The sequence below is a fragment of the Tachypleus tridentatus genome, chromosome 1, assembly GCF_004210375.1.
Source record: "Tachypleus tridentatus isolate NWPU-2018 chromosome 1, ASM421037v1, whole genome shotgun sequence".
NCBI lineage: Eukaryota > Metazoa > Arthropoda > Merostomata > Xiphosura > Limulidae > Tachypleus > Tachypleus tridentatus.
In genome coordinates, this window is record NC_134825.1 from 70792305 (window position 1) to 70818476 (window position 26172).

General features: G+C 30.9%; 1 protein-coding gene across 2 annotated transcripts in view; it reads right to left on the minus strand.

Annotated features, from left to right (window-relative positions):
* Positions 1 to 26172, minus strand: part of LOC143251799 (transcriptional adapter 2-beta-like) — a 55275-nt gene that overhangs the window by 10607 nt on the left and 18496 nt on the right. For both annotated transcript variants that reach the window (XM_076503044.1, XM_076503051.1), the window contains 8 exons: positions 24227 to 24283; positions 23649 to 23752; positions 21097 to 21169; positions 11792 to 11954; positions 10931 to 11010; positions 5624 to 5695; positions 2169 to 2233; positions 22 to 74 (listed from right to left, as the gene is read on the minus strand). In XM_076503044.1, the coding sequence (XP_076359159.1) occupies positions 22 to 74; positions 2169 to 2233; positions 5624 to 5695; positions 10931 to 11010; positions 11792 to 11954; positions 21097 to 21169; positions 23649 to 23752; positions 24227 to 24283 (667 nt within the window). The remainder of the gene's footprint in view (positions 1 to 21; positions 75 to 2168; positions 2234 to 5623; positions 5696 to 10930; positions 11011 to 11791; positions 11955 to 21096; positions 21170 to 23648; positions 23753 to 24226; positions 24284 to 26172) is intronic.

Here is a 26172-nt window from a genome sequence, read left to right on the forward strand (position 1 = left end):
TCTACAAACACCATTACTTACTCTGGTTTCTTTGATACAAGAGTTGACCTTCTGTGTACTGACCCACTACTACCCTATAAAAAAAAGGTAACAAATTTAACTTCATTTTTTATTGTGTAGCAAGCAGAAAGACTAATTAACTCTCTCAACTTGGGCTCAGTTAATTTGGCCTCTCTATATTCATTTAAAGTTTTTATAGATTTAATACTTCCAACTTTCAATATAGTGTGTACATCGTCACAAAATCTGACAGTTTTTCACTTAATTTGATACATCTTTCACATACAAAAAAAATCACATTTTTAGTGAAGTATTTGTTCTGAATAGTCTGCATGCAAATTGATTTTCATGTTAATATTAAAAATATTTTTCATGTCAAATTTCCTTCCGTAATCCCTAAAAAAACAATAAATAATTCCAAATGACTTTTTTTAGATTCTAGAATGACTTTAAATTGTAACATAAAACTACCTCCATTTATGTTAAAAAGTTTTATGCTTGTAACAGTATACATCTATTTATAATTTAATTTTTTTTGCCCTTTGAACCATGACTAACTACTGTATGCACCATTATAACTTGTAGATCACTTGTAGGCACATGAAGCTCATGTTATGCTAATGATTTACATTACCTACATGCTTGCATTGCATTGTACGTTCTGAGTACCTAATTTCACAAGACAATATTTAAAATAAATCCTGAATTTCTTTGGCATGAGAATTGTGACATTTTTTCTCTTGCTATCTCTTTCTCTAATTTATTTATCATCTCTCTGAGAAATATGAAATTTAATGGAAATTACTCATGATCATGTTTTCATTACTCAGGCATAGCATTATTTTTATAACTTTCAATCTTATCTAATTACAGAGCCATAAAAGAAAAACATAAGACCATCTTGCTATGCCCACCTGTAACATTTTCTCTTTCAGGAATTGCTGGTAGTTCTCTCTGATGTTAAATACTACATTATTTAAAATTACTAGAAAGCCAAGTTTTGATCTGTCAAGTGATGTATTATACTGCTTTCTGTATAGACAACTGCATGTTTCATTTCCAGTTTAAACTATTCCCATGGGAAACACACTTATGAGCTTAGCTGAATTTTAATGTCTCTTGTCACATAGTTAGGAAACCAGAAAAATTGTAATAATTATGAGACATTGTCTACCTTTTGCTTGTTATTATACTATGTTATTTGGTGCATTATTTAATTAAATACAAATTATTTAGTGCAACAGTACCATGAGAATAAAAAGTAGGGTTAAGTTTAAACAACAGTCAACAGCAAAAAAAAAGACTCATGTAACTATTGTATTTCTTGTTTTTCATGCGTGTTCTTTATTTATCATTATAAAAGTAATTAAAATGTAAAAATTAAGAACTTTTTAGATTACGTAAAATACAGTTAAATAATAATTTTCATTTGCTATGCTAACGAGCAACTCGCAAACAGACTGTGCATTATGTAATTTGATTGGGTAATATGAACTGCACTTTCATCATATGAGACCAGACTCACCTCTCAATAGTGCTTAGCTACAAAAATGCACAGACTTGGTTACTGATAACATTAGAAGTGTTTTTGCTGGCATACCATGATTGGTCTACAACATAAAATAACTGGTTGGTCTATGTTCTCTAATGTGCCATGCTGATGATGCTACCCTAGTATTACTGCTACTATTGCCACTGCCAACCTCTGATACTGCTGTTACTATTCATGCAACTCTGGTACAGCTGCTGCCATCTCATCTTTCACACAATGGACTAGCTCCTGTAACCAACTTGGCAGGTAACTGTCTGTGATTCCAAAGAGAAACCATCATCACAAAGACAACGATGACTGGAAATGCCATCACTATAAAAAAACTTGAAGAAATGGGCTTCAAAGGTATGAGTATTCAGATCATGTACTGTACTACTACTGTGTTTTGCATGGAATTCTGCAAGAGGGTACGGGTTTTACTTCCTCATAGCCTGGAAACCTGTACGAGTTAAAACATAATGGTGGGTAGTACAGGTTCCAGATATTGTAAAAAGTTCATATTTCTGTTTGAATTATTTTTGAAAAGAGAGTACTAGAAAGTTTTATTTGGGAATCAGTCCACGAAAATGTTTCCATGACTTACAGACTGGGTGCTAAAAATAGTTCACAAACTTACCGATTTTTTCTTGTTTTCTTTTTTTCTCTCCCTCTTGTACCTGGCAGTCTCAAATGCTGCACATTCTATAAGATAATAATAACCAATGTTATTTCATTTAGAACACAACAAAGAAGTTTTATTAATAGACTTATGTTTTCATTCAAAATTTTGTTCAAATGCAATACATTGTTTTGTTTTGAATTTCGTGCAAAGCTAAACAAGGGCTATCTGTACTAACCATCCCTAATTTATAGTGTAAGACTAGAGAGAAGACGGCTATTTGTCATCACCCACTGCCAACTCTTGGGCTACTCTTTTACCAACGAATAGTGGGATTGACCGTCACATTATAACACAGCTGAAAGGGCAAGCACATTTGGTGCAACAGGGATTCAAACCCAGGACCCTTGGATTACTAGTGCTTTAACCACCTGGCCATGATGGGCCTAAAGCAATACATAATCCAATTCTTGAGTTACTCTTTTCTAATGAGTGGCAAGATTGGTCATCGTGTTATAATGCATGAATTGCTGCAAAAACAAGTACTTTCAGCAACAGTTTTATCCTGAGACCTGCAGGTTACGAGTCAAGTGCCCTAACTAGCAGACCACACCAAGACATTTAGTTGCTAAAATAAGACTAAACCTAGCTTCTTGGTTGTTAAAATATTTTAAAACAATTGCCAGGAGTTTAATGAAATAAACAACACCTAGGCTTGTATTTTTTTAGTTTCAATACAAAAACTTACAAACTAGACTTTGGGTTTGCTGCAGCAAAACAGGGGTTAAATTTACTCTTATAAATCAGTCTTTAAAAAAATGTAGTTTTTAAATACTTAGTACAAATAACTATAATTATAAAATTAATTAATTATCAAAATTTACTGACAATTTTTTGTGATTTGTTTTTCTGGTAAATATCTCATAAATTTCAGATAGGTTTCCTGAACCAGCCTACTAGAAGAAAAGTAAGCACCAAAAACAGATAAATGATGTATACAAAAATGATTTAAATAAATTGCTAGTTCATCAGTTAAGTACATAAATATCTTTCCAATATATCTTATTGATAATGTGGAACAAATAAACCTTAAACAGGTGAAAAAGGCCTTTAATCCATACCACTGCTTTAAAATCATGTACAAAAACAAGTTTTTAATGTATCTGAAATGTAAATAATATTTGCTATTCAGAAAATAAATAATGATTTGTACAAGCTACCACTAAAATCTTATCTTACTAAACAAAGCTCACTGAGGTTTCACAATCCATTATGTGATTAGAGACAAAAAATTCTTATCACTATACCATATGCGAGTTAATCTAAGAAATGGCAAGAACAGCTAGATAATGAAATAAATAAATTGCTACTAATACTCCTAACAAAATGAGATAGGAGAAAAAACTAAATTTCCTACGGTACGGTTTAGCAGAATGACAGAGCAGAAGATTCAAAATTTTCTTGTTTCTAGGATATATATATACACTGCTGGCCAAAATCTTAAGGCCAATGAACATGAAGAAAAAATATGCATTTTGCATTGTTAGACTCAACCACTTATTTGAGTAGAGCTTCAAAAGATGATAATAAGAAAAGGGAAAATAAAAATAAATGTTTTAGCATTTAATAGGGAAAATGTGAACACTATGAAATTAGCCTAAATACTAGCTGGTTAAAAGTTTAAGACCATACAAAAATGAAGCATTAATCGGTAAACACATTACGAAATTTAGTCATTTGTGTTCAAGCATTAGCATTGTCAACATCTCCCACTGAAATCTCCACTGTTACACTGGGTAAAAACATGGCAAAGGCTAAAAAGTTCACAGAGTTTGAATGTGGCAGAATTGTTGGGCTGCAAAAGCAAGGTCTCTTTCAGTTTGCCATCGCTGGTGAGATTGGGCATAGTAAAACTGCTGTTGTAAATTTCTTAAAAGACTCTGAGGGATATGGAATGAGAATTTCAAGTGGTAGGCCCATGAAAATTTCGCCAGCGTTAAGCACGAGGATTCAACGGGTTGTCCAGCAAAACACCAGCCGATCATTGAACCAGATTAAGGCCCTTACAGACACAGAATGCAGCTCAAGAACAATAAAATGGCATTTACGAGAAAAAGGCTTTAAAAACTGTGGAGGAGGTTCCATCATGATCTGGGGTGCTTTCTCCTTCTATGGAACAATGGAGCTTCAGATTATACAGGGACGTCAAACAGCAGTTGGCTACATTGGCATGTTGAAGAAAGCATCATTATTGATTGAAGGCCCTTGCTTGTGTGGAAATGACTGGATCTTTCAGTGAGACAAACATGCAATCCACAATGCCCACAGGAGAAAGGACTTTTTCATAGCGAATAACGTGATTCTTTTGGACCATCCAGCATGTTTGCCCGAACTGAACCCCATTGAAAATGTTTGGGGGTGGATGGCAAGGGATGTTTATAGAAATGTACGTCAATTCCAAGCAGTGCATGATCTTTGTGAAGCTATCTTCACCACTTGGAATAACATTGAAGCCAGCCTTCTGCAAACACTTATATCGACCATGCCAAAGTGAATGCATGAAGTTATTTGCAATGACGGCCGTGCAACTCACTACTGAGACCTCTTGCTGGGCGTTTCATATCCTGTTTTGGACTTCTTTTTCGTATGGTCTTAAAGTTTTAACCAGCTAGTATTTAGGCTAATTTCATAGTGTTCACATTTTCCCTATTAAATAAAACATTTATTTTTATTTTCCCTTTTCTTATTATCATCTTTTGAAGCTCTACTCAAATAAGTGGTTGAGTCTAACAATGCAAAATGCATATTTTTTTCTTTATGTTCATTGGCCTTAAGATTTTGGCCATCAGTGTGAATATATATATATATATATACATATATAATCACCTTAATATTCTTGTAGACACATTAAAACAAGCAGCTCAAATGCAAAAGAATGTCATCAGAAACTGGATAATTATGCCTAAGAAAATTAATTCAACAATTAAACTTTTGTTTTCCTGACAACCTTGCTTACATGTTGAATTTCTTAATCCAGACATAACTTTTATCAGTTGAAAACTATAATTCTCCTTTCTTTGTTGTTAATCTAGGTTTTAGTTGTTGCTCAAAGACAAGGCATTGCACATTACAACATTGTAGGTTTTAATCTTTATCAGCAATGTTTGTTTTATGTTTACACATAAAACTATACAATGGAATTTGTGATGACAAGAAACCCATACCAGCTGTCCTGAGACACATTTATACAATGGATTATCTGCACTGTGTCCATCATGGGTGCTAAAACCTGAATTTTAGTGCATAAGCTCTCAAGGTAATCACTGAGCCACTACGAAGGAGGCTTTTATCATTAGCCACATTTTATTACCACTATGTCTGAAAAATATTTACCTGATCACGTAAGCCTTCTTCTTAGACATCTTGCAATAAAACATAAAAAACTGGATGAAAAACACTAATATCTTTCTTACCTTCTAATTTTGTGAGACCATTTCTTCTATATCTCATGAGTTCTTTAATCCTTGATTTCACTTCTTTTTCTTCTGAAATTAGGAAATTCTGTAAATTGTATTAGTTCATAACAATAAACTGCTTACGTAAATTGCAAACTTTTGTGCCCCCAATATGACTATATTCTCCTACACATTTTCATTTTTTTATATAGTGTTCTATACTATCAATTATAAGAAAAATATTCACAAGTAAACTATTTTTAAGAGCCTTGTTGGATGAAATAAATATACAAAAATGCAATATTGTAGCATTTACAATACAAAAGGATATTCTCACAGAGCATTCAGGTGGTCCTACTAACTGGAGATTCAATACATTTGTTTGATGTTTAGCTTAAAGATACACAAATGGCTCTTTGTGCCATACTCACTGAAGAAGTTAGTTGGAGAATACGTGAGTAAAGGATTTAATGATCTTTTAAATTTACTTTCAGGATAGTATGGAAGAAAGTTACCACTGACACAAGTATTAGTAAACAAATAACAACACAATAAAAAACAAAACTCTCTGGAATTGTATTAAACTGATAACAGCAGAATGAAGACTGTTCAAACACTCGTATCAGTTTGACAAAGCTTCATCACAGGAAATAATTACATATATATAAAATATGCAAATCAGAATTGTACAAATGAACACAAGATTTCTAAATGTAAATTTTAAACAAAAGTATACAAAGCAAAACCTTAATCCTAGACCATACATATACACTCTTCATTGGAGGTACTCATCTAGAGAAGCCACAAAAACAAATACTCCAATATAGATTAAGATCTCTACTGTGCCATTGCAGTCTGGCACCTCTCATGCAAGAACTGAGTACATACAGGTCTCTATACTTCAAAAGACAATTTTCTTCATGATTATAAACCAGTTAAGCTCCTATCCACCTGACTCTCTGATTTTGAGAGTGATATTTCAAAATTACTGAATGATTTAAGATGAATTGCTATTCTAACTCAGTGAGAAGCTTTGTGGACAACCTAACCTTTCAACCCTCAACTTCGAAGCCATTGTATGAATTGAGAGTACAGATGTTGAAGTTGATGCTCTAGTGTTATGTAGTGGTTACTTCCAAAACCAGAACTGAAATACCCACACACTGTATTTTATGTAGGGCTTTCATCTGGGCAGATTTAGACTTAACAGGATTTATTCTTAGACCTTTTGGAGCTCTGGCTCTTTGTCTTCTCTTCAACTCCATGGGGTGCTAGGTCTGCTATTATGGTATTCATTGAAAGAACTGGTACACTAAATGACATACATTCAAGTGAACTGATTCTCCCTAAATTGGCATTTCCAGTGATGAGACAGCTGAACAAAACTTCCTATAACAATTTTTATATTTTAAATTTCAAAGGCCTAAATGTACTAACATAAGTTCCAGAACCTGCATTTAATATTCATCAATGAGTAATGTGTCCTCATCCATCAGCTGTGATGACATAAACATTATGCAAAACCCATGCACTCAAGGCAATAATGCAAACTCTGAAGCATCACTGAAATCAAACATAGTTATCACAGTGGCTTCTTTTATGATTTCGTCATAGATTCTGAGGTTCAGTGGCAAGAACAGTAAGGTACATTAGCAGGCAAGTTAAAGATAAAAATACTACTAAGTTTTCTTAATTTGATCTAAACTAGAAGAGTCAATATTCCAAATATAAGTTTCAAAAGAGTTCCAATTAACTAACGAAACTCAGTCAACAGTACGAGTTAACCCCATGACTTCTGGTACAAGTTTCAAATTCCTTTCACTGCATGTTCCAAAAAGTACGACTGAGTTGCATTCAAAATTTAATTAACCCACTTTACTATCAGTGTATTTTACTGAAACTAGTGTTATCAAATATGTTATAATCCGAAGTCTTCTACAATCAAAATTATTCCTTTATTTCAAAACAAATTTACAGAACAATTAAATCTTCAGTTTTTCTGTTACATGATATGCTTTCAGTAAAAATATTTGAGCTTTGATTTCTTCTGTTTCTATTCATCTTAATCTCAGCAACAGTCTAGACAAGCTACTACCTGTACAAAGTTGTGTTCTGAACTCAAGTTCCATATTAAAATAGATTAATGATTCATTAATTATTTCTTTCTCCCCCTCTGATGGATGCCATGTCCACATTCCAAAATAATCTGTTGCTAAATGACAGCCTTTTCTAGAATTGTGATGGCATGCTTATAACCAACAAAAAGAACAAATTTCTGAGTCTAATCTCTCAAGCTTACCAAGAAATATTAGTGATAACTTATTTTTAAATGATATGCAAACTGTCACTAAGTGTTGTTGAGAATATTAATTGTATTGCTTGGGAATTTTCCGATCTTATACATAATAGTTTAATTCACAGTTAAATTGTATTCAGGTTTTACTTTTATGTTTCAGGTAATTATGTATTATTCATATTTTAAAATTAACATTTAAAAGGTTTGATGATTTTTTAAAAATATTATTCTAAACTTCACCTTACTCAAAATATTTTTCCTAAAATGGCAGATACAAACTATATCTTGTCAGCCATCTCTGCTGATGATAAAGTTATATAGCCTGAGGACATCTGTTGAAGTGAGTCAATGTACAAGATAAAAAATTGAAAAGGAAAATAAAACAGTAAAAATATAAAATTTGTAAAAAAGTAAATACTTGAAATTAAATATTAAATAAATTAAATAGTAAGAAGATATTTTAAGGTTATTCAACGAACTAATAAAAGGTACTTATATATTCAAATTTCTTAATTTTGAACATTTTATTGCACTGTTAATGACAATAGTTGGAGTTAAATGGTGGAGAAAATAGAACATAAAACATATACATTCACCAAGAAACCTTTGCAGTCTTTCAGTTAACATTATAAAACTTTCACACAAAAAAATCATATATTTTAGTAAAGTATTTCTTCTGAATAGTCTGTGTGCACAGTGATTTTCATGTTACGATTAAAAATACTTTTCTTCATCTCAAATTTTCTCTGTGTTATCCCTAAAACTTCCTATATACATTTCAAACTTTTCCCAGTAAAACTTTATATTTTATCTGTTATTTTTTTACTCTATCTCAAAACATGATTGGTCAATTTGACCAGTCTTGTAACCATCAAAAATAAATCTAAATTACCCCTTTTTTTACTTTCTAAAATGATTTCATATTGTAACATGAAATTACCTTTGTTTAGCTTGAGCAGCTTTAAGCTCATAACAGTATACATCTATATTTATAATTAAACTTTATTGTTCATTGAACTGTGGCTGCACCATTATAAGTTGTAAATAAATTGGAGCACAAGCAGTTCATGTTCTGTAATCGAATTACATTACCTATGTACTACTCAACTTCCTGTCGCTCATAGATAATATTATTAAATGTAAGAGAAAACTACTAACAAATCTGAAAGACAGAATAAAAACAGGTAAATGTGGCAGGAGGGGTCTGATTTTGTACTTGACAGTTCTGTAATGAAACAAAAATTTAAGACTAAGAATTACAGTCTGTTTGAGCAATGAAGATTTAACAATGAGTGATTTACGCTCAATTTTGTTCGTTTTGGAAAAATAGAGAAAAGAAGATGCCTAGAGATGTTACACTAGCAGAAATTAAAAATTTTTCTAACATTGCCTTGTAAAGTTAAGAACTTAAAACTGAGATATTATTAAAATATAGATTATTAACTCAGATTTGATGTTATACTAATTGGTATAAAATAAACACAAAGTAGTTTAATAAAATGTTGAATGTAAGATGCTAAAATGTTATGTCATGCACAGTAAAGGATACCCATGATGATAGGATTAAAGAGCAACACCCATTGTTAATCCTCTCACTACAGACTCATTCAAATCAGCTGAGTTTGTAATGGTACTACTGCACTAAATTTCTTATTTAATTAAACAATGCACCAAAGAACAAATGATAATAACATGACAATGTCCACAGGTTTCTGAACTATAAATACAATGACAGCCAATAAATTCATCAAAGATTGGTTGTTTCCCCATGCGAGGAAACTTTAAACTAGTAGCAAAATGGACAATTCTCCATACTGAAAACAACATAATGTAATATGTCATTTAATGGACTAAAACTTTGATTTTCTATTGTTTATAAATAATATTACAACGGGTGGGTCTGAAGTTCTAGTTTATGGTCCTATAAATAAATGATATTGAAGGTATAAAAATTATACTTTGAGTAATTTATGTTAAATTTCATACTTCTTGGAGGGGTGGTAAATAAATTAGAGAAGAGAAGAGGCCTAGAGAGTGAATATTACAATCCTCATACTTAGAGAGATTGAAGATTTTTAAAATAATTTCTTATACAATTAAGAACTTAAAACTTATATTAAAATTTGATTACCTAACTTTTAATGCAGTTTACCCATATACCATGATAATTAAGGAGTTCTAATAAATTTTGAAAATCACTCAGTTGTGTCATGTCAACCTCCACATAGAGAGAAATGATGAACCAATTTTTATTTGCCTGAAGGATGCATATAAAAATACAGAATAATAGCACAAAGTCCTATTACTATTATAACTTAACTGACTTTCTGACTAAGACATGTATGTCTTAAAATAACTCTCAACTACTCAATCTACACTGAGGAAGAAAGTAACTTTCAAACAACAGAAGATATAACTAATCTTCTGTAGTGAGTATTATAATGTAGCAATATACATCAGTTGGTAAATTAAAATATTGTCTTTCTATTATTTATAAATACAAAATATCAGAGAGCATTATTGACAATTTGTTAAAGAGAGGATGTGGCAAGTGAGTAACTTTTTAGTTACACCTGTATAAACAAAGATTGAAGGCTATAAAAATTAGATATTGCCTTATAAACATATGTACTATGATAAAGAAATAAAGGATGAACAAGACCATGCAAAGAAATGTATGATTCTTATACAAGAAATTGGGGATTTGTTTAATTATTCCTTTTTCAAAATTAAAAAAGTGAAATTGTGTTTACCACTGAACTTTGAGAGCAGGTTTCTTCATATACATTGATAACACTATAACAAACACTTTGACCTAACTGTATCAAGAAGATTAGAAAAACAGAGAAGGCAAACTGTGTGTAACTTCAATCATGAAACCTATTCATAAAATAATAGCCTGGGCTAATATATTTTCTCATTCATTTCCAGGATAGACAACATAAACTGCACTCTGAAAGTCCTGGTGACAAAAATTTAGTGACTAACTAGAGTTAAGAAACAAATATATAAAAAAACAGATAACTTACTTTGCAGGTTTTGATAAAACTGTTCTTGTTCTGTGGCAGCTTGAAACTGGCAAAACACTCTCATCTTTTCTTGCATATCTCTAATAATAATAATAAAAAAGCATCCATGTACACAAGAAATGTTTTATGAATAAACATAATAAAGATCCAGTAAGCCAGATAAACTTTATCACTGCAGAAAAAAAAAATCATTGTGAAAATACATACGAAATTCTAGAGTTTTAACATTAGATTTTACAGAAGAAAAAGCTAACTGGTTATGCCAGTCACATCAACAGTGTTGGTGACCCCAAGATAATCCCTTGAAAATGACATGTAGATAAAAACTTTCCTACAACTGCAAAAATGATATGCCTCAAACTGAATAAAATATATGTCTAAACAGTCATTTATTACCTCAAATATTAGTAAAAGCATCATAAAAACTTAATGCTCAGTACATACATACTAAATTTGGAAAGGGACGAAGTAAATTAAACTACACAAAAAGAATATAAAAAACTAACAAAAAATAAGACACTGCATTTGTTCACAGTTTTTGTAACTAATCTCATCAAATTGAAGTTCAGAAAATCTTGTATCAAATGTAAAAAGGAAGAGATTTAATGCAGTATTTGAAGACTTAAACCCTATTATCACCACAGAATTACATTTTAAATATATAACCATTAGCAAAAATGTGCTCAAGCAATAGTTTTATAACATTATCAATTATCATAAGTTACTAATGAATTATGTCTGCACAAGTTGTTTTCACATTAAAAAAGACAAATATCAATGTGATGGGTATGAAAAACAAGTTGTTAAGCTCAATTTAAAATATGCAATAAGTGCATTAAGTTTCAACAATCTCTTACTTACTTGTCTTCTCGTGCTGATTTTTTAGTATTCATAGATTTTTGCTTATTAGAGCTTGAACTATTGAAAAACTGACTGACTAGGCCATATTCTCTGGCTATCTTTTTTCTCCGAAAACGTTCTTTTAATTTTCTTGAATAAATATCAATGTGAGCTAACTTTAATGCTGTAAATGGGAAAACATAAAAAAAACAAAACAAGATTAGGCAGTGAAAATTACAAGTTTCTACTTTCATATCTTGAATAAAAGAAAAAATTAATAAACTCACATTTATCAATATAATGGATTACTTACGAATGTTGATTACATTGACTGGTTTCACATAAAATAGCAAATTAACTCTCAACAAGATTAGTCAAACTGACTAAGAACATAAAAACAGAATAAATCATTATAGTTTCTATATCATAACTTCTGATATGTTTTATATACCTTCACAATATATTGCATGTTTTCAGTAATTATTAAGTCATTTGCAGAAAAAAAATACAATTTTTGATACAATATTGTTCCCTAAAAGTTCTCTATAAATATATGGAACCAAAGTGTTGACTGCTCTGAGTGCATAGTGAATTTCATGTTAAGATTAAAAATACTGTTCTTCATCTCTAAATCTCTACACCCTAGTAAATAAATTTTAGATGGTTTTTCTTTCAGTAAAACTTTTTATTTTATTATTTTCTCAACCTTAAATTTGACCAACCTCATAACAATGAAAAGAAATCAAAATAAAACTAAACCGCCCTTCTTTTCTAGAATGACTTCAAATTGTAACATGAAATTACATTTGTTTATCCTAAGTAGCTTTAAACCCTCAACAGTATCCACCTGTCTGCATCTAAATGTTACCGTTTTACTGCACTTTGAACTCTTTCTAACTAATATCTTTACCATAAGATTTTTAAATCATTTAGAAAATATGTACCTAACATTACCTATCAAATTATATAATTTACAGTTTACCTCTTAGCATAAACAATGAAAAATTATTTTACCTAATCTAAAAGTTCTTAATTTTTACATTTTAGTTATTTTTATAATAATAAATGAAAAATACATATGAAAAAACATGAAATCAAGTAATTATCTATATATATTTATTACTGCTGATTGTTGATGACACTTAACCCTACTTTTTTAAATACAAATGGCACACAAAAGTTTGTCTGTTACAGACCAACCATGGTATGTCAGCAAGAACACTTCTAATGTTATCAGTTATAAAGTCTGTGCATTACAGCAAAACACTATTGAAAGGTGAGTCTGGTCTCATGTGATGAAAGTGCAGTTCATATTACACTGTCTATTTGCAAGTTGCTTGTTAGCATAGCAAATGAAAATTATTATTTAACTATATTTTACCTAATCTAAAAAAGTTCTTATTTATTTATTATTATAAAAGTAACTAAAATGTAAAAAAACATGCATGAAAAAAAAGAAATACAATAGTTACCTATGTCTTTTTTTTTTCCTGTTGATTAGACTTAACCCTACTATTTTAAACTAGTAGTAATATTGCACTAAATAATTTTTATTTAATTAAATAATGCACCAAAGAACACAATGTAAAAACAGACAAAAAGTAAAGTCTCATAATTATTACAATTTTTCTGGTTTCCTAACTATGTGACATGAAACATTAAAAATTCAGCTAAGCTCATAAGTGTGTTTCCCATGGGAATAGTTTAAACTGGAAAGGAAACATGCAGTTGTCTATACAGAAAGCAATATAATACATCACTTGACAGATCAAAACTTGGCTTTCTAGTAATTCTAAATAATGTAGTATTTAACATCAGAGAGAACTATCAGCAATTCCTGAAAGAGAAAATGTTACAGGTGTTCATGGCAAGATGATCTTTTTTGTTTTTATGGCTCTGTAATTTAAAGATTGAAAGCTATAAAAATAATGCCATGCCTGAGTAATGAAAACATCATCATGAGTAATTTCCATTAAATTTCATACTTCTCAGAGAGATGATAAATAAATTAGAGAAAGAGATAGCAAGAGAAAATATGTCACAATTCTCATGCCAAGGAAATTCAGAATTTATTTTAAATACTGTCTTGTGAAATTAGGTACTCAGAACGTACCAAATATTAAAATTGGATCACTAGCTATGTTTTATGTCAAGTTTATTCATAACAGGAAAGTACTTTATTTATATTTTGAATGTAACTCACTTATTACATGACCAGAAAAAGATGTTCTTAGTGAAAATGTTAATAAAAAGAATGAGATAAGTAATTAACTTATGATAATGATCAATAAAACAAAGCTTGCATGTCCAACTACTAAACTGTCTAAATAATTAAGTTAGCTTGTACTACTTCTCTTGGTACAAATGGGTTCAATGGTATGCATTAATTCTGCTTGTACACTACTCACAAGAGTAAAAGAGTGACCCCACAGTAACTGATTACATAACTAGCCACAGTGATGACTATGTTCACTTTTTGATACGTGTATAACATTGCAGAATTTCACAGAGCATCAGTAAACATTACAAGAATCTTATACAAAAAAAAAATCATGTTTTTAAATTACGTATTAATATATTGTAATTAAACATTTGCCTGTGAATTTTTTCTATCAGAATTATGAATATTCAACTTTTAAAGGTCATTTTAATATTACAAATTCTTTTCTTCATCTATAAGTTATCAAATTTTAGTTGCACAGTTTCTGTCACCTCCTAAATAAATATTAAACATTTGTTTAGAAAAAAAATTACATTATTTTTTGTACTTTATATGGCAGTTGGTAAATTTGACTGTCCTTATGATAATACAGAATTAGGAAATAAATCTAAACTACTCTTTTTTTTTTTTCTTTCTGAAATGACTAAAAATTGAAATAGAAAACTACAAATATTTTTTTCAAATAGTTTAATTGTTGTAAAATTATACTTCTATTTATTTTTATTAATTTTTTTGCTTTATTGTTTAAGTAATAATCCTGCCAACAAGTTGTAAATAAGGAGGTGCATGTGCAGCTCATGCTAACATACTGAACAACATAAAACTGGCATTTGCAAAATACAAATGTTTTGCCTTTCTTAGTCTTAGTACTAGTGTTCCAGTATTTTGTACAATACAGTGACAAAGTGGTTAGCACATATTATATGTTTATATATTATTGCTGTTTACAAATAAATTCTTGATACCCAGTTACTCTTAGGACCTAGAACAGTAAATATAAATTATATAAAAAACAATCACCTCTAGTACTTACGATGTTAATAAGCTTTTTGTATTTTTGCACTGTATTTACTAAGCCTTGTCAAATTTCACTTGGGGAGAATGTCCAAAACAGGTTTTTCTAGGTTTAATATGTGCATTTTGAAATAACAAATTAAATTACAAATTATTATACCACCAACAAAGGGTTTCTAAGCTATATTTGTGAAAGAAAAAAAAAATCTAATTTCTGATTAGCATATCATCTTGGTCACCACTCTTCAAACACTTCAATGGTCATAACAGCTCTATCCACATAAATATTTTATGAAGTCTGACAGGATTACATAGTTCAGAATGAGTGTTTTTGATATGTTATAAACACACACCTAAACAAGTAGTTTCAAATGAGGAAGAGGTGAATAGAGTCACATAGGTGGTTTTCATCAAATATAATATTATATATGAAAATAAGGTGGGAGATTCTTATCTTATATTCTAGTTTGCCAATATTAGTAATTTGAGCTTTTAAATTGTTAGAAACTGTAGACTTAATATTTTATGATGCTCACAATACACTTTGAACAAAAGCAGAAAATTATGTAACATGCAACACAAAAAATTGGTATTTAGTAATTTTAGTTTTACAGTTACGACAGTGTGTTCATACCCCTTCGTCTTGAGTAGTTTTTTGTTCATAACTTAAAAAGTATCACGATTAGGCTAATAGACGTATAATATATTATAAATATTATACAAACACACATCTACATAAATTTTATGTAAATTAAACAACAAATAAACTGTTTATAAACAAATAACAAAAAATAGAAGGAGCAGAAAGTGTTCGTACAGTTCAGAACATGTGAAAACTAATACTCCCATAAACATTTTGTTTAGTTTAGCAAATAAACTACATTATACCATTCCAGAACTAAACGCTGAGTTCATAATTATTGGAATTTAACCAGCAAAAATTTACTTCTGGCAATTTAATGCCGTCTCCATCATCTGCTGTGTCACCGTGGTGAACATGAAACAACTGTCCAGTGATTTAAAAAAACCAAATTATTGTAAAATACAAGTCTCGTGTGTCTCTTTCCAGTATTGCTACATAACTTAATGTGCCCAAATCTACTGTTCAAAGCACAATTGCCAAGTTTAAGCTTACAGGATCAACTGCTAACCTCCCTCGTTCCAGATGCCCCACCAAAATTCCAGAGAGAACCAAGAGAAAGATTCTCAGAGAAGTTATTAGAAACCCTCATTTAACAAGTAATGAAATACTGAATCTGGTAAGGGAAACTGGAGTTGAAGTAAGCACCTCTACAGTTAAGAACATGTTACTTTCTTCTGGGTTCAAAGCATGTCATCCTCGTAGAACTCCATATTTAAAGCCTGTTCATTTAGAAGCATGTTTGAGGTATGAAAGAAAGCATGTAGATAAACCCTTTACCTATTGGAAGAGTATTCTTTGGTCAGACGAGACTAAAATCGAGCTTTTCGGCCACACGATGTTTGCAATATTTCAGTAAGAAGGGAGAACGAAATCTTCCAAAGAACACTGTCCCTACAGTTAAACAAAAGGTGGCTCAATCATGCTATGGGGTTCCTTGAGTTCTTCTGATGTAGACAGCCTTCACCCCGTCAACGGAATCATGAAAAAAAGAGTACGTTGATATATTAGGCACCTATATCAAGAATGATGCTTGGAACTTGTGGCTTGGGCGTCATTGGATCTTCCAGCATGACAATGACCCTAAGCACACATCGAAATATGTGCAAACCTAGTTGCAGAGGAACCATATAAGCTTTCTGGAGTGGCCATCGCAGTCACCTGATCTCAACCCAATTGAAAACGTTGGCATGAGTTGAAGACCAGGGTTCATCAGCGTCATCCAAAAAACTTGCAAGAGTTGGACGCCTTCTGTAAAGAAGAATGGAAGAAAACACCAGTCGTGTACTGTAAAACGAACGAGACTGCGCCAAGTAATTCACCTGAAAGGCTACAAAACTGACCATTAAAGTAGACGCACGAACACTTTCTTCCCCTCCTATGTTTAGTTATTTGTTTATAAACAGTTTATTTGTCATTCAATTTACATAAAAATTTATGTGGGTATGCGTTAGTATAATATTTATAATACATTATACGTCTATTAGCCTAATCGTGATATTTTTTAAGTTATGAGCAAAAAACTACTCGGGACCCAGGGGTACGAACACTTTCTGTCATAACTGTAATACTTTTGAACTACAAAACTATATAACGTATATTATAAAAATTTGAATAAAAAAAACTAAAGTTTAATTTCAAATTTATGGACATGCATTCATTAACCAGTAGTTTAATAAAATTATGAATATAAATTTACAAAGCACGATGACAAGCACTATGACCCATACCTTCATGCAAAGGATTAACTAATTTTAGCTGAAAAGGGAAAAACAATTTTGACTGGCTTTCTTTAGCAAAGTAAGATTTAAATTTGTTTGATTTATTGATTTTTCAGCAAGCACTAGTGTTTCTGCACTTTCTTTCTGTGCTGTAAAATGTAAATTTATTTTAATGTGATTATTAGTAAGTTGTTTTCTCTAATCATTTGTTCACACACAGTTATTTGCTTAAAAATATTTGGCATTCTTTATAATTTTTTTTACTATTTTTAAATATAAATACAATTATGCCTTATAATGCTTTCATTTCCACTTTATAAATCATTATAATCTCTGCAAAGGCCATCTAATATCACAAGTTTTCTTACCTTACCATTAAATACTTTACTGCCTTTTTTTTCTTTTTTTAAAACAGCATAAATTTGTTTTACCCAAATTTTTTGCTGCTTATCACACATTACAGTTGAACAATTTAACTGAATAATCAAATATCCATGAGAAGCAATTATAAGCTTAGTTGCAAGTAAATCAATTGATTCTCTGAAATTAGGGTTACATTGGTTATCAAAATTAGTTTTCATTGCTGCTGTTTGCAATTATTTCAACAATCAATTAAAATTATTATTAAATCAACCATAAAGATAATAATCAACTAACTTAACGTATAATTTAGCTGTTCCAACATTAATGTAATTGATACATTGCTATTATGTTTGTTTATTGTTTTTACCACAAAGTCAGGCAATGAGCTGTTCATGCTCTGCTTGGTTTGAGGCTTTACAACTGTTTTTGTTTTGTTTTTTTTATTTCAAGCTTGTTTGGCTTTGGTGAGTTGGGAAGGGGGATTTACCATTCAAAGGTCTTCAGTTTCCATTGCTATGGTTCTTTGCTCTGTCTTTGCTATGATAAAGCTATAAAGCCTATCTGGCACTATCATTAATTTTGAGCTGCTGGCTAGAGGGAGAGCAACTAGTTGTTAGCAACCACCAGCAACTTTCTTCCTATTTGTATTGTTTTTTTCTTTCATTATTTTGAACAACTAACCAGAGGAAAGGCAACTGTCTTGCAATGCCCACTGGCAACATTTTAATTTTTTTTTCTTCTTAAATTATTCATTAGAAAAAAAATAAAGCCAGTTAGCAGCACCCACCTAAGTTGTTGTACTTGATGATGTTCATCATATTAAACAATGGATGCTTTTAAAAAACCGAGAACAAGCTGAAAATAGAAAAATTAGTGCCATGTGAAAATAATCAATCAATGATCACAATTAATCAGCAAATACCACTAATCACCTGACTCTAGTTATACACAAAATTAACTTAAAATTCCTATTATGCTTCCAGACAGAAATGAAAGAACAGATATATTTAAATCGTATCAGACATATCCTGAATGAAAACTTACTTTCATGTATCATTTTAAAAGTAATATAACATATGAACAATTATTTATGAACACTTCAACTAAAATTTGGAGATACTTTTTACAAACTGAAATTACAGTTTTACTTTTGAATTGAAAAACACTCATATTAAACTTTGACAAATTGGTGGTTAATGTTGCACACTTACATACATATAAAATACAATGCAAGTATTGTATTATACGTTCTGCTGATTTAGAATAGAGGTAGCAACCACGTACTACCATTTTATAAAACTATATTACTACTTAGATATACTTACAGGTATCCTTCTGAAAGAGATACATTCTTTAAGTACGTAGTGAATAAAGAAATGTAAATTGAAAACACTTTCCCATTATTTTAAAGGGAAAAAAGGAAATACATTCCTACCCCAACTTTTTTGGCACAATAATGTAACATTTTTGTATCTAGTTTTAGAGCTTGGTCAGAACATTTCGTTAAGTGTAGCAGCTGACTTTGACAAAGGTCTCTTACCAGATATATTCAGCATTAAGGTATATTATGGCAGATAAAAACATACATCCCTTCACATTATAAAAATAGATTATTTTCTATTCCCCCCCAGCCAGCACTTTGCGATTTCAAAATTAGTATCAGTGGGTGAGTTACACTAGCAATCATATGGAAGTTGCTTCTATTCATACTGGTTTTTATTTATCTATAGAAAAATTACCCTCCAATAATATAAAAACTTGGTGAAAGGTTTATTAACTCTTCCAGAACGAGAACCATTTTGTGCAAATGTCACTACTTTCTTCTCATAATATACAAATTTGGCATATAAACACAGCTAATAATCTGATTTTTAACATAAAAGTTTTAATTATACAAGACAATATCAAAAAACAATCCCCAATTTCCCATACTCTGAGAATTGTAAAATTTGCTCTCTAAGCCTTCTCTCTTTTTCACTTTATTTATCCCTCTGAAAAGTAATTTAATCTAAATTACTTATTTTAATACTGTCAAAACTCAGGCACAACATAATTTTTATAGACTCAATATTATTGCATTATAAACTACAAGATAGAAAATCAGACCTGTTTTGTCATGCCCACTTCTCAATTCCTCTCTTTCACAAACTGCCAATAGTTCTCTCTGTTGAATACTATATTATTTACCATTAATAAAAGCCATGGCTTTAATCAATAAAATGATGTGTCATATTAAGTTGTTTTTACAGAGAATGAAATATTTCACTTTCAGTCAAAACTTTATTTCCATGGTAAACACGTCGATAAGCACAGCTTGTCGGATTATTAGAAAGCTAGAAAAATTGTAATAGTTATGGGACATTGTTTGCTTTTTTCATGTTATTATTCTGTGTTCTTTGGTGTATTATTTGATTAAATAAAAATTATTTATTGCAGTAGTACTGTTTGTATAAAAAAGTAGGATTAAGTTTAATTGACAATCGACAGCAAAAAACAAGAGGTAACAGAAATAACAAAAATTAGAAACTTTTAAAATTTGATAAAGTAAAATAAAAAAGAAAAATAACATTTTTCATGTGGTACACTAGTGAACAACTTGCAACCTTTGTTTAATATGATAAGATAACATGAGTTAAAGGTTCCCAAAGAGGTTTACGACTTCTGTTCTAGGAATTAGTTTAGCTTAGTTCAAAATGCAGCAAAACAACAAAAATTTATGTATAAACAGATGTTTTACAAGTTTAAAGTTATTTAGGATAAACAAATATTGTTTCACATTATAATCTGAAGTCATTCTAAAAGGAAAAAAGGGTAATTTAGATTTACTTCAAAGCATTTTTACTTGTTACAAGGTTGATCAAATTGACCAGCCTTTTATAGAGTTAATGTAAAGAAAATAACAGATAACACATAAAGATTTATTATTTACTTGTAGTATAGAAACTATGAAGGTTAATTTAGGATAAGGAACTCAACCAAATCCATAGTGAGAGACCTATGAAAAAAACAACACAACTGTAATATATTTGTAGAAAAAGTTATGGATATAAAAGTTAAACACAATTTACTCAGAAATCCTGTCATATAATTAAAATGTAGTATCCTTTGTGATTTTTGGAAAAAAAATCACTTTACAAATTGAAATTCTAAAAGAACTACAACTATGGCCTTGTTTTGTGTTTAATGTATTTAGTTCTTAAATTTTTTTATCTCTCATTATTCTCAGCATAAAGTTGTATGGAAATTACTATGTGAAAACACACAAGCCAAGTCTCACAATAATAAAAGTATGATACAAATGGTTGCTGAAAAGTGATACTAGAATTAGTTTCAAGATTCACACGAGATATCTGAGTCAAGTGTTTACCTATATCAATGTCTTCATCATCATTGTGAATGCTGAGATTACAGGTTACCGCCTCTGCATCATTGTCATATTCCTGTAAAAAAAAAAAAAATTATTTGAGGAAAAGAAATTCTTTCCACCACAAACAAAAATGTGGAAAATAAAACAAATATTTAATGTTGCCTTGATCCTTAAGTATATTACCCTATGTTCATTTTCATATCTTTAAAATAATTTTAGGGAGTGTGGTGAGGGAAAAAATAGCAAGTACTTATCTTACAACTTATCAAAATATGGGGCATAAACTCATGAAATCAAAAGTTTTTATTGTTAAACAGCTCTACCTTGCACATTCATTATAGCTATTTATTTCATTACTAACAGAGAGTCAATAATAAAAGATTTTAAATTGATCTTAAAAGAAACTAGTTTTTCTTTGTTACAAATACATTTCCAATAAGATGTAAGAAATAAGTAAATATCTTGATCTTTCATTTGGAACATAGTTGTTGAAGTAATCAAGCTTAATTAACAAGATATGTTTTAATAAATAAAAAGCATCAACTTTTGAGGAACAAATCACCTGTTTATAAGTTTATAGCCTGTAGTGCCAACTAGAGAGAGTTGTATTTGTTGTTTAAAAAATCATACAAAAATACACAAATTATTAATATTACTCCAGAAAATGCAACTATTTTTATTCAAGTCAGTTTTTCACCATTACTGAATAACCCTAACACTACAGGTCACATGGGTCAAAGGCCATATTGGTAATTTGCATTCAATTTCAACACGTTTGGTATCAAATTGTAGATTGCAATTCAAATTTTACTATTATACATTATTCCATTTCTTAACTTGAAAGTGAATATAAAAATTTAAACATTGGTTTTTGTGTTTCACATGGTATGTTGAATGCAGCACTGGTCAAATTAGATGTTTATGATATCAAAGGATAAATTATATAGTTTTGCATAAATCAGGAACTCAAATTACCAATATGAATATCTCTTTGCTGAGATATAACTGTATTTAGCAAATCAAACAAAGCAGCTGGCCCCACCTACTTCTTCTAATTTTGAAAATATTTCCTCATGTGTGCCTGATTCTCTCTCTCTCTCTCATGGTTTTATGACCAATCAAAGGCTTAAAATTTCCTCCATGTGTTTTTCCACTCTAGAAGTTGAAAACCAAACCAAGTCCGTGATATACACCGTGAATATATACTTGAAATCCTCCCAGCAAGCTACCAACATCATGAAAATTGTAACACCCAGTAAACATATTGCCAATACCATTCTATGGAATGGCTGCTACTATCATTTTTGTGCCGAACGCCCCTGATGCCACCCAACCAAACCAAGGACACCTAAACAACCTGAACCTGTCTTGCAACCTAACGTAGTATCTACTTCGCCCATCTACCCTCCGCAAGTTATAAATCAATCATCCAACAAGTGTACCCAAACAGATTTTGGTAACGAAACATCTCAGAGCACCCAAACAACCACTGAAGAGACTAAAATTCGTGAACTCTCTGCTTCGACCGATAATATCCAAACAGCAGACGCTGTTTCTCAAACAAGCATAGCCATGAATCATAAAGAAACCCAGTTTCCTGGAAACATGTGACTCACGAGAGCATCCAGCAAGTTAGTACAGGAAGAAACCCGGATTATACACTTTCCACCTAGAAAGAAGAATTTCATCATCAATCCTCCTACGCCCAAGCTGAAATCAGATCTATGCATCACAGATGATCTGTCATGTCCTTTAGAACATTCTTCGTTTTAAATGCACCCTAGTTGCAATCTATGTTTATCATTTGCACATCTCTTTGTTATTGTTAGTGCTACTGTATGTCTCTTGTAATTAATCCTTGTATTTTTCTTTCCTTACAGCTCTTCTTCTGGGCATGGTCAGGGCCTTTATTTGGCACCCCACCAGTGAAAGTGGGTTTTCTTGGGGTACTCCCGTTTCCCCCCCCACAGCAAAAGTTCAGTTTCATAGGATCTATAGATCCCAGCCCTGAAAAGAGGTCCGTCACTTTAGTGCCTAAATTTTAAGTGTTTAAAATCCAGTCAATCCAAGTCATGTGTCTTAATTATGTCGGCATACTGTGTTTGCATCTCTCTGCTCCCTTCACTTCGACAATATTTACACCACGTAATTCTTCAGAAGCTTGTAAATGTTGTGCTGAACCTTTTCCCTTCGTTCTCCTCCGGCTCGTCGGCCTACTTCTCAGCTGTTTCCCGACGCTCCTCAATTAGATACATAAAACTGTTAACTTAAGGTCATTAGTGACCATCGCTCTTGATTAACAACCAACATGCCACTCCAATTCAGTTAATTATCTTCGTGATCAGGTGACTAATTTATTCTTACCTCATGTGGGGTGAAGAGAAACAATAGTTTCTAACCACCCCTGGTTATTTTTCGTTCCCCAAAGGAGAACGAAATTATAAATTAACCTAAATACCTATCCAGCACTTTCCTTTGACTGAACCTGTGTTGAAAGAGTTCATCCATACATGCATAAATATATGCTTATGTATAAAAGTACGATTACACACCCTTTCAAAATCATCTCTATCAGGCATATATCCCAGTTCTTGTTGTTCTTGTGAAGATAGTTCTAATGGAGGTAGTGGTGTTGTGAGGCTAGGAGATAAAGGACCTGTAAAAGTAAAATGGGGTTAATAAATGGTACAAAATAAAATAAATGTTAAAAAAACTGTTAAAATTTAATTATATATGATATAAAAGTACCTATCATCAAAACTGTTGCTATATTGAACAATTTACTGAAACTAGAACCAATGGAGGTTTTAGAGATTACTCAAATAACACTTGAAAACTTCCATGTAAAGAAAAGTATTTTTAATCTTAACATGGAAATCATTTTACATGTGGAGATGTCAGCACTGATCAAAACATGTTTTTTGTTTTGTATACAAAAGACTTATAATATTTAATGAGACCTTGTTAAATTTTGTGAATATATACAAAAGACATTAAATGTTATTATAGAGAAAACCCTGATGGTTATTTTGTGGTAATAAGGTCAGTCACACTAACTGATTCCACATGGAAAGCATTAACATAATTAGTATAAAATGGTGATTTTCATCTTAATTAGAGAATCACTCACCATTTTCTGGGCAAGTGTGGTCTTGAACTTGGTGACCATTCCTTGATAACCATGTTGCTATAATAAACACATATTATCATACAGTAAATTTTAATAATGTATATGAACATAACCACAGCCATATCAAAAGTTTGTTATTACATTTCTTTAAATTTAAAAAGAGGGTATCACAAATATCTAACTGGTGCAACCCCAAAGTGGGTATGGCTATCATTCCATCCATTCTTACTTTATGCACTTTTGCTAACTTTGTAATTGTTCAAACTAAATGAAGAGTGTATATAGCTAAATTACTCTATTGTAAATTACTTTGTTTCAGTTAGCAAGTATAGATCCATGTATGTTATCAAATTAGATGACCCTGATACCCTGCATGTTTCATGAGCACGGTGTTTGATATAAGAAGCGACACAAGAAGCTTCAATGGTCATTACTTTGATTATGGGAGACACTATAGCTATCTAACTGGTAAGAAGTGGGCCAAAAGAATAGAATAAAAACTGCTAATTTTTATTTAGAAAGAGTTAGTTACTGATAAAACCCAATTCAAGTCTGTAATCAAAGTTCAGAGAAAAAAATGAACTAGAAATGGGAGGAATGATAGCCACACCCTCTTTAAGGTTGCACTGTATCAAAAACCATCAAGTACTGTAGACATTATCATGCACATTTATACTTTGTTTCCTTACTTTTTAATACTCCCATTCCTAGTTCATAATTTCCTTTTTTTATTCAGAAATATTTTACATTTCTCATAGGTTTTTTTGGTACTAAATCTTAAGAGTGATTAAGCTCTAGGTAACTATCTTTCTAATACATTTTTATGGTGCTATCTCTTGTCACTTCCTGATTTCTGCTGCTATAATTTCCTTTTTTATTCATAAATATTTTACACTTCTCATAGGTTTTTTTTGGTACTAAATCTTAAGAGTGATTAAGCTCTAGGTAACTATCTTTCTTATACATTTTTATGGTGCTATCTCTTGTCATTTCCTGATTTCTGCTGCTACCTTTAGAATATTTTTCTTCCATCTAGACAAGGTTTCAGCCTTTTCTTTGGCTGAATTAATGACTAAGAATTTTCAGCATTACTGTTTACAACCTTATTTCTATTCTTGCAGTAATGTTTTCTTTCCCTGGACAAAGACGTGTCAAGGTTATTAACACAATATTTTCTCATTTTCTCTCATTTTGTTTTCTTGAAAGGCATTGTTTCAAGTGCAACTTTGGATGTCATTAGGTCACATTTAGTTCAAAAACAATATAACAGTAAGTTATATAACTTTTTATTCTTGTTTCATGTCCAAAGTGCCCAACTAAAAACCTTGTCAGATTTCAGTAGAGATAGCATTCAACCACAATGCAACTTAACCCTTTTGCAACAAGTCATGTGTCAAAGGCCACGTTATTGTGTTTGTTGATTTGAATCATAACTGTTTTATGAGCTTATGTCAATAAATGTGGAATCAAATTGTAGATTATAATTCAAACTAATATTATATATGAATAAACTTATTTTAAAAATAAATATTAAAAGAACACATCCAAATATAGATTTTAGTGAGTCAGGTGGTAGGTTAAATAAAGCACTGTTACAAATTAGATGTTTGTGGTGTTAAAATACAAAGTAGAAACTCAAATTACTAATATCATCAAGCTATAATATAAAACAAGAACATCATGTATTTTTATTTTACTGAGATATGGCTTCTGTACTGAATTAAAGACAGTGACCCTGTTCATCTCTTTTCATTTTTGGGAATGATCCCTTATATATAGTTACTTCAATATATGACATGTGAATAACCAATGAACAATTTAGAATGTCCCCTTGTGGTTTTCTCAGCCACTTTATTCTGTGAAAAGGCTACTGCTTTCTTTTGAATCAAGATTTAAAGAAGATAGGTTGTGTCTTTAATCTGGTTGAAGTTTCATATTTTTTAAAA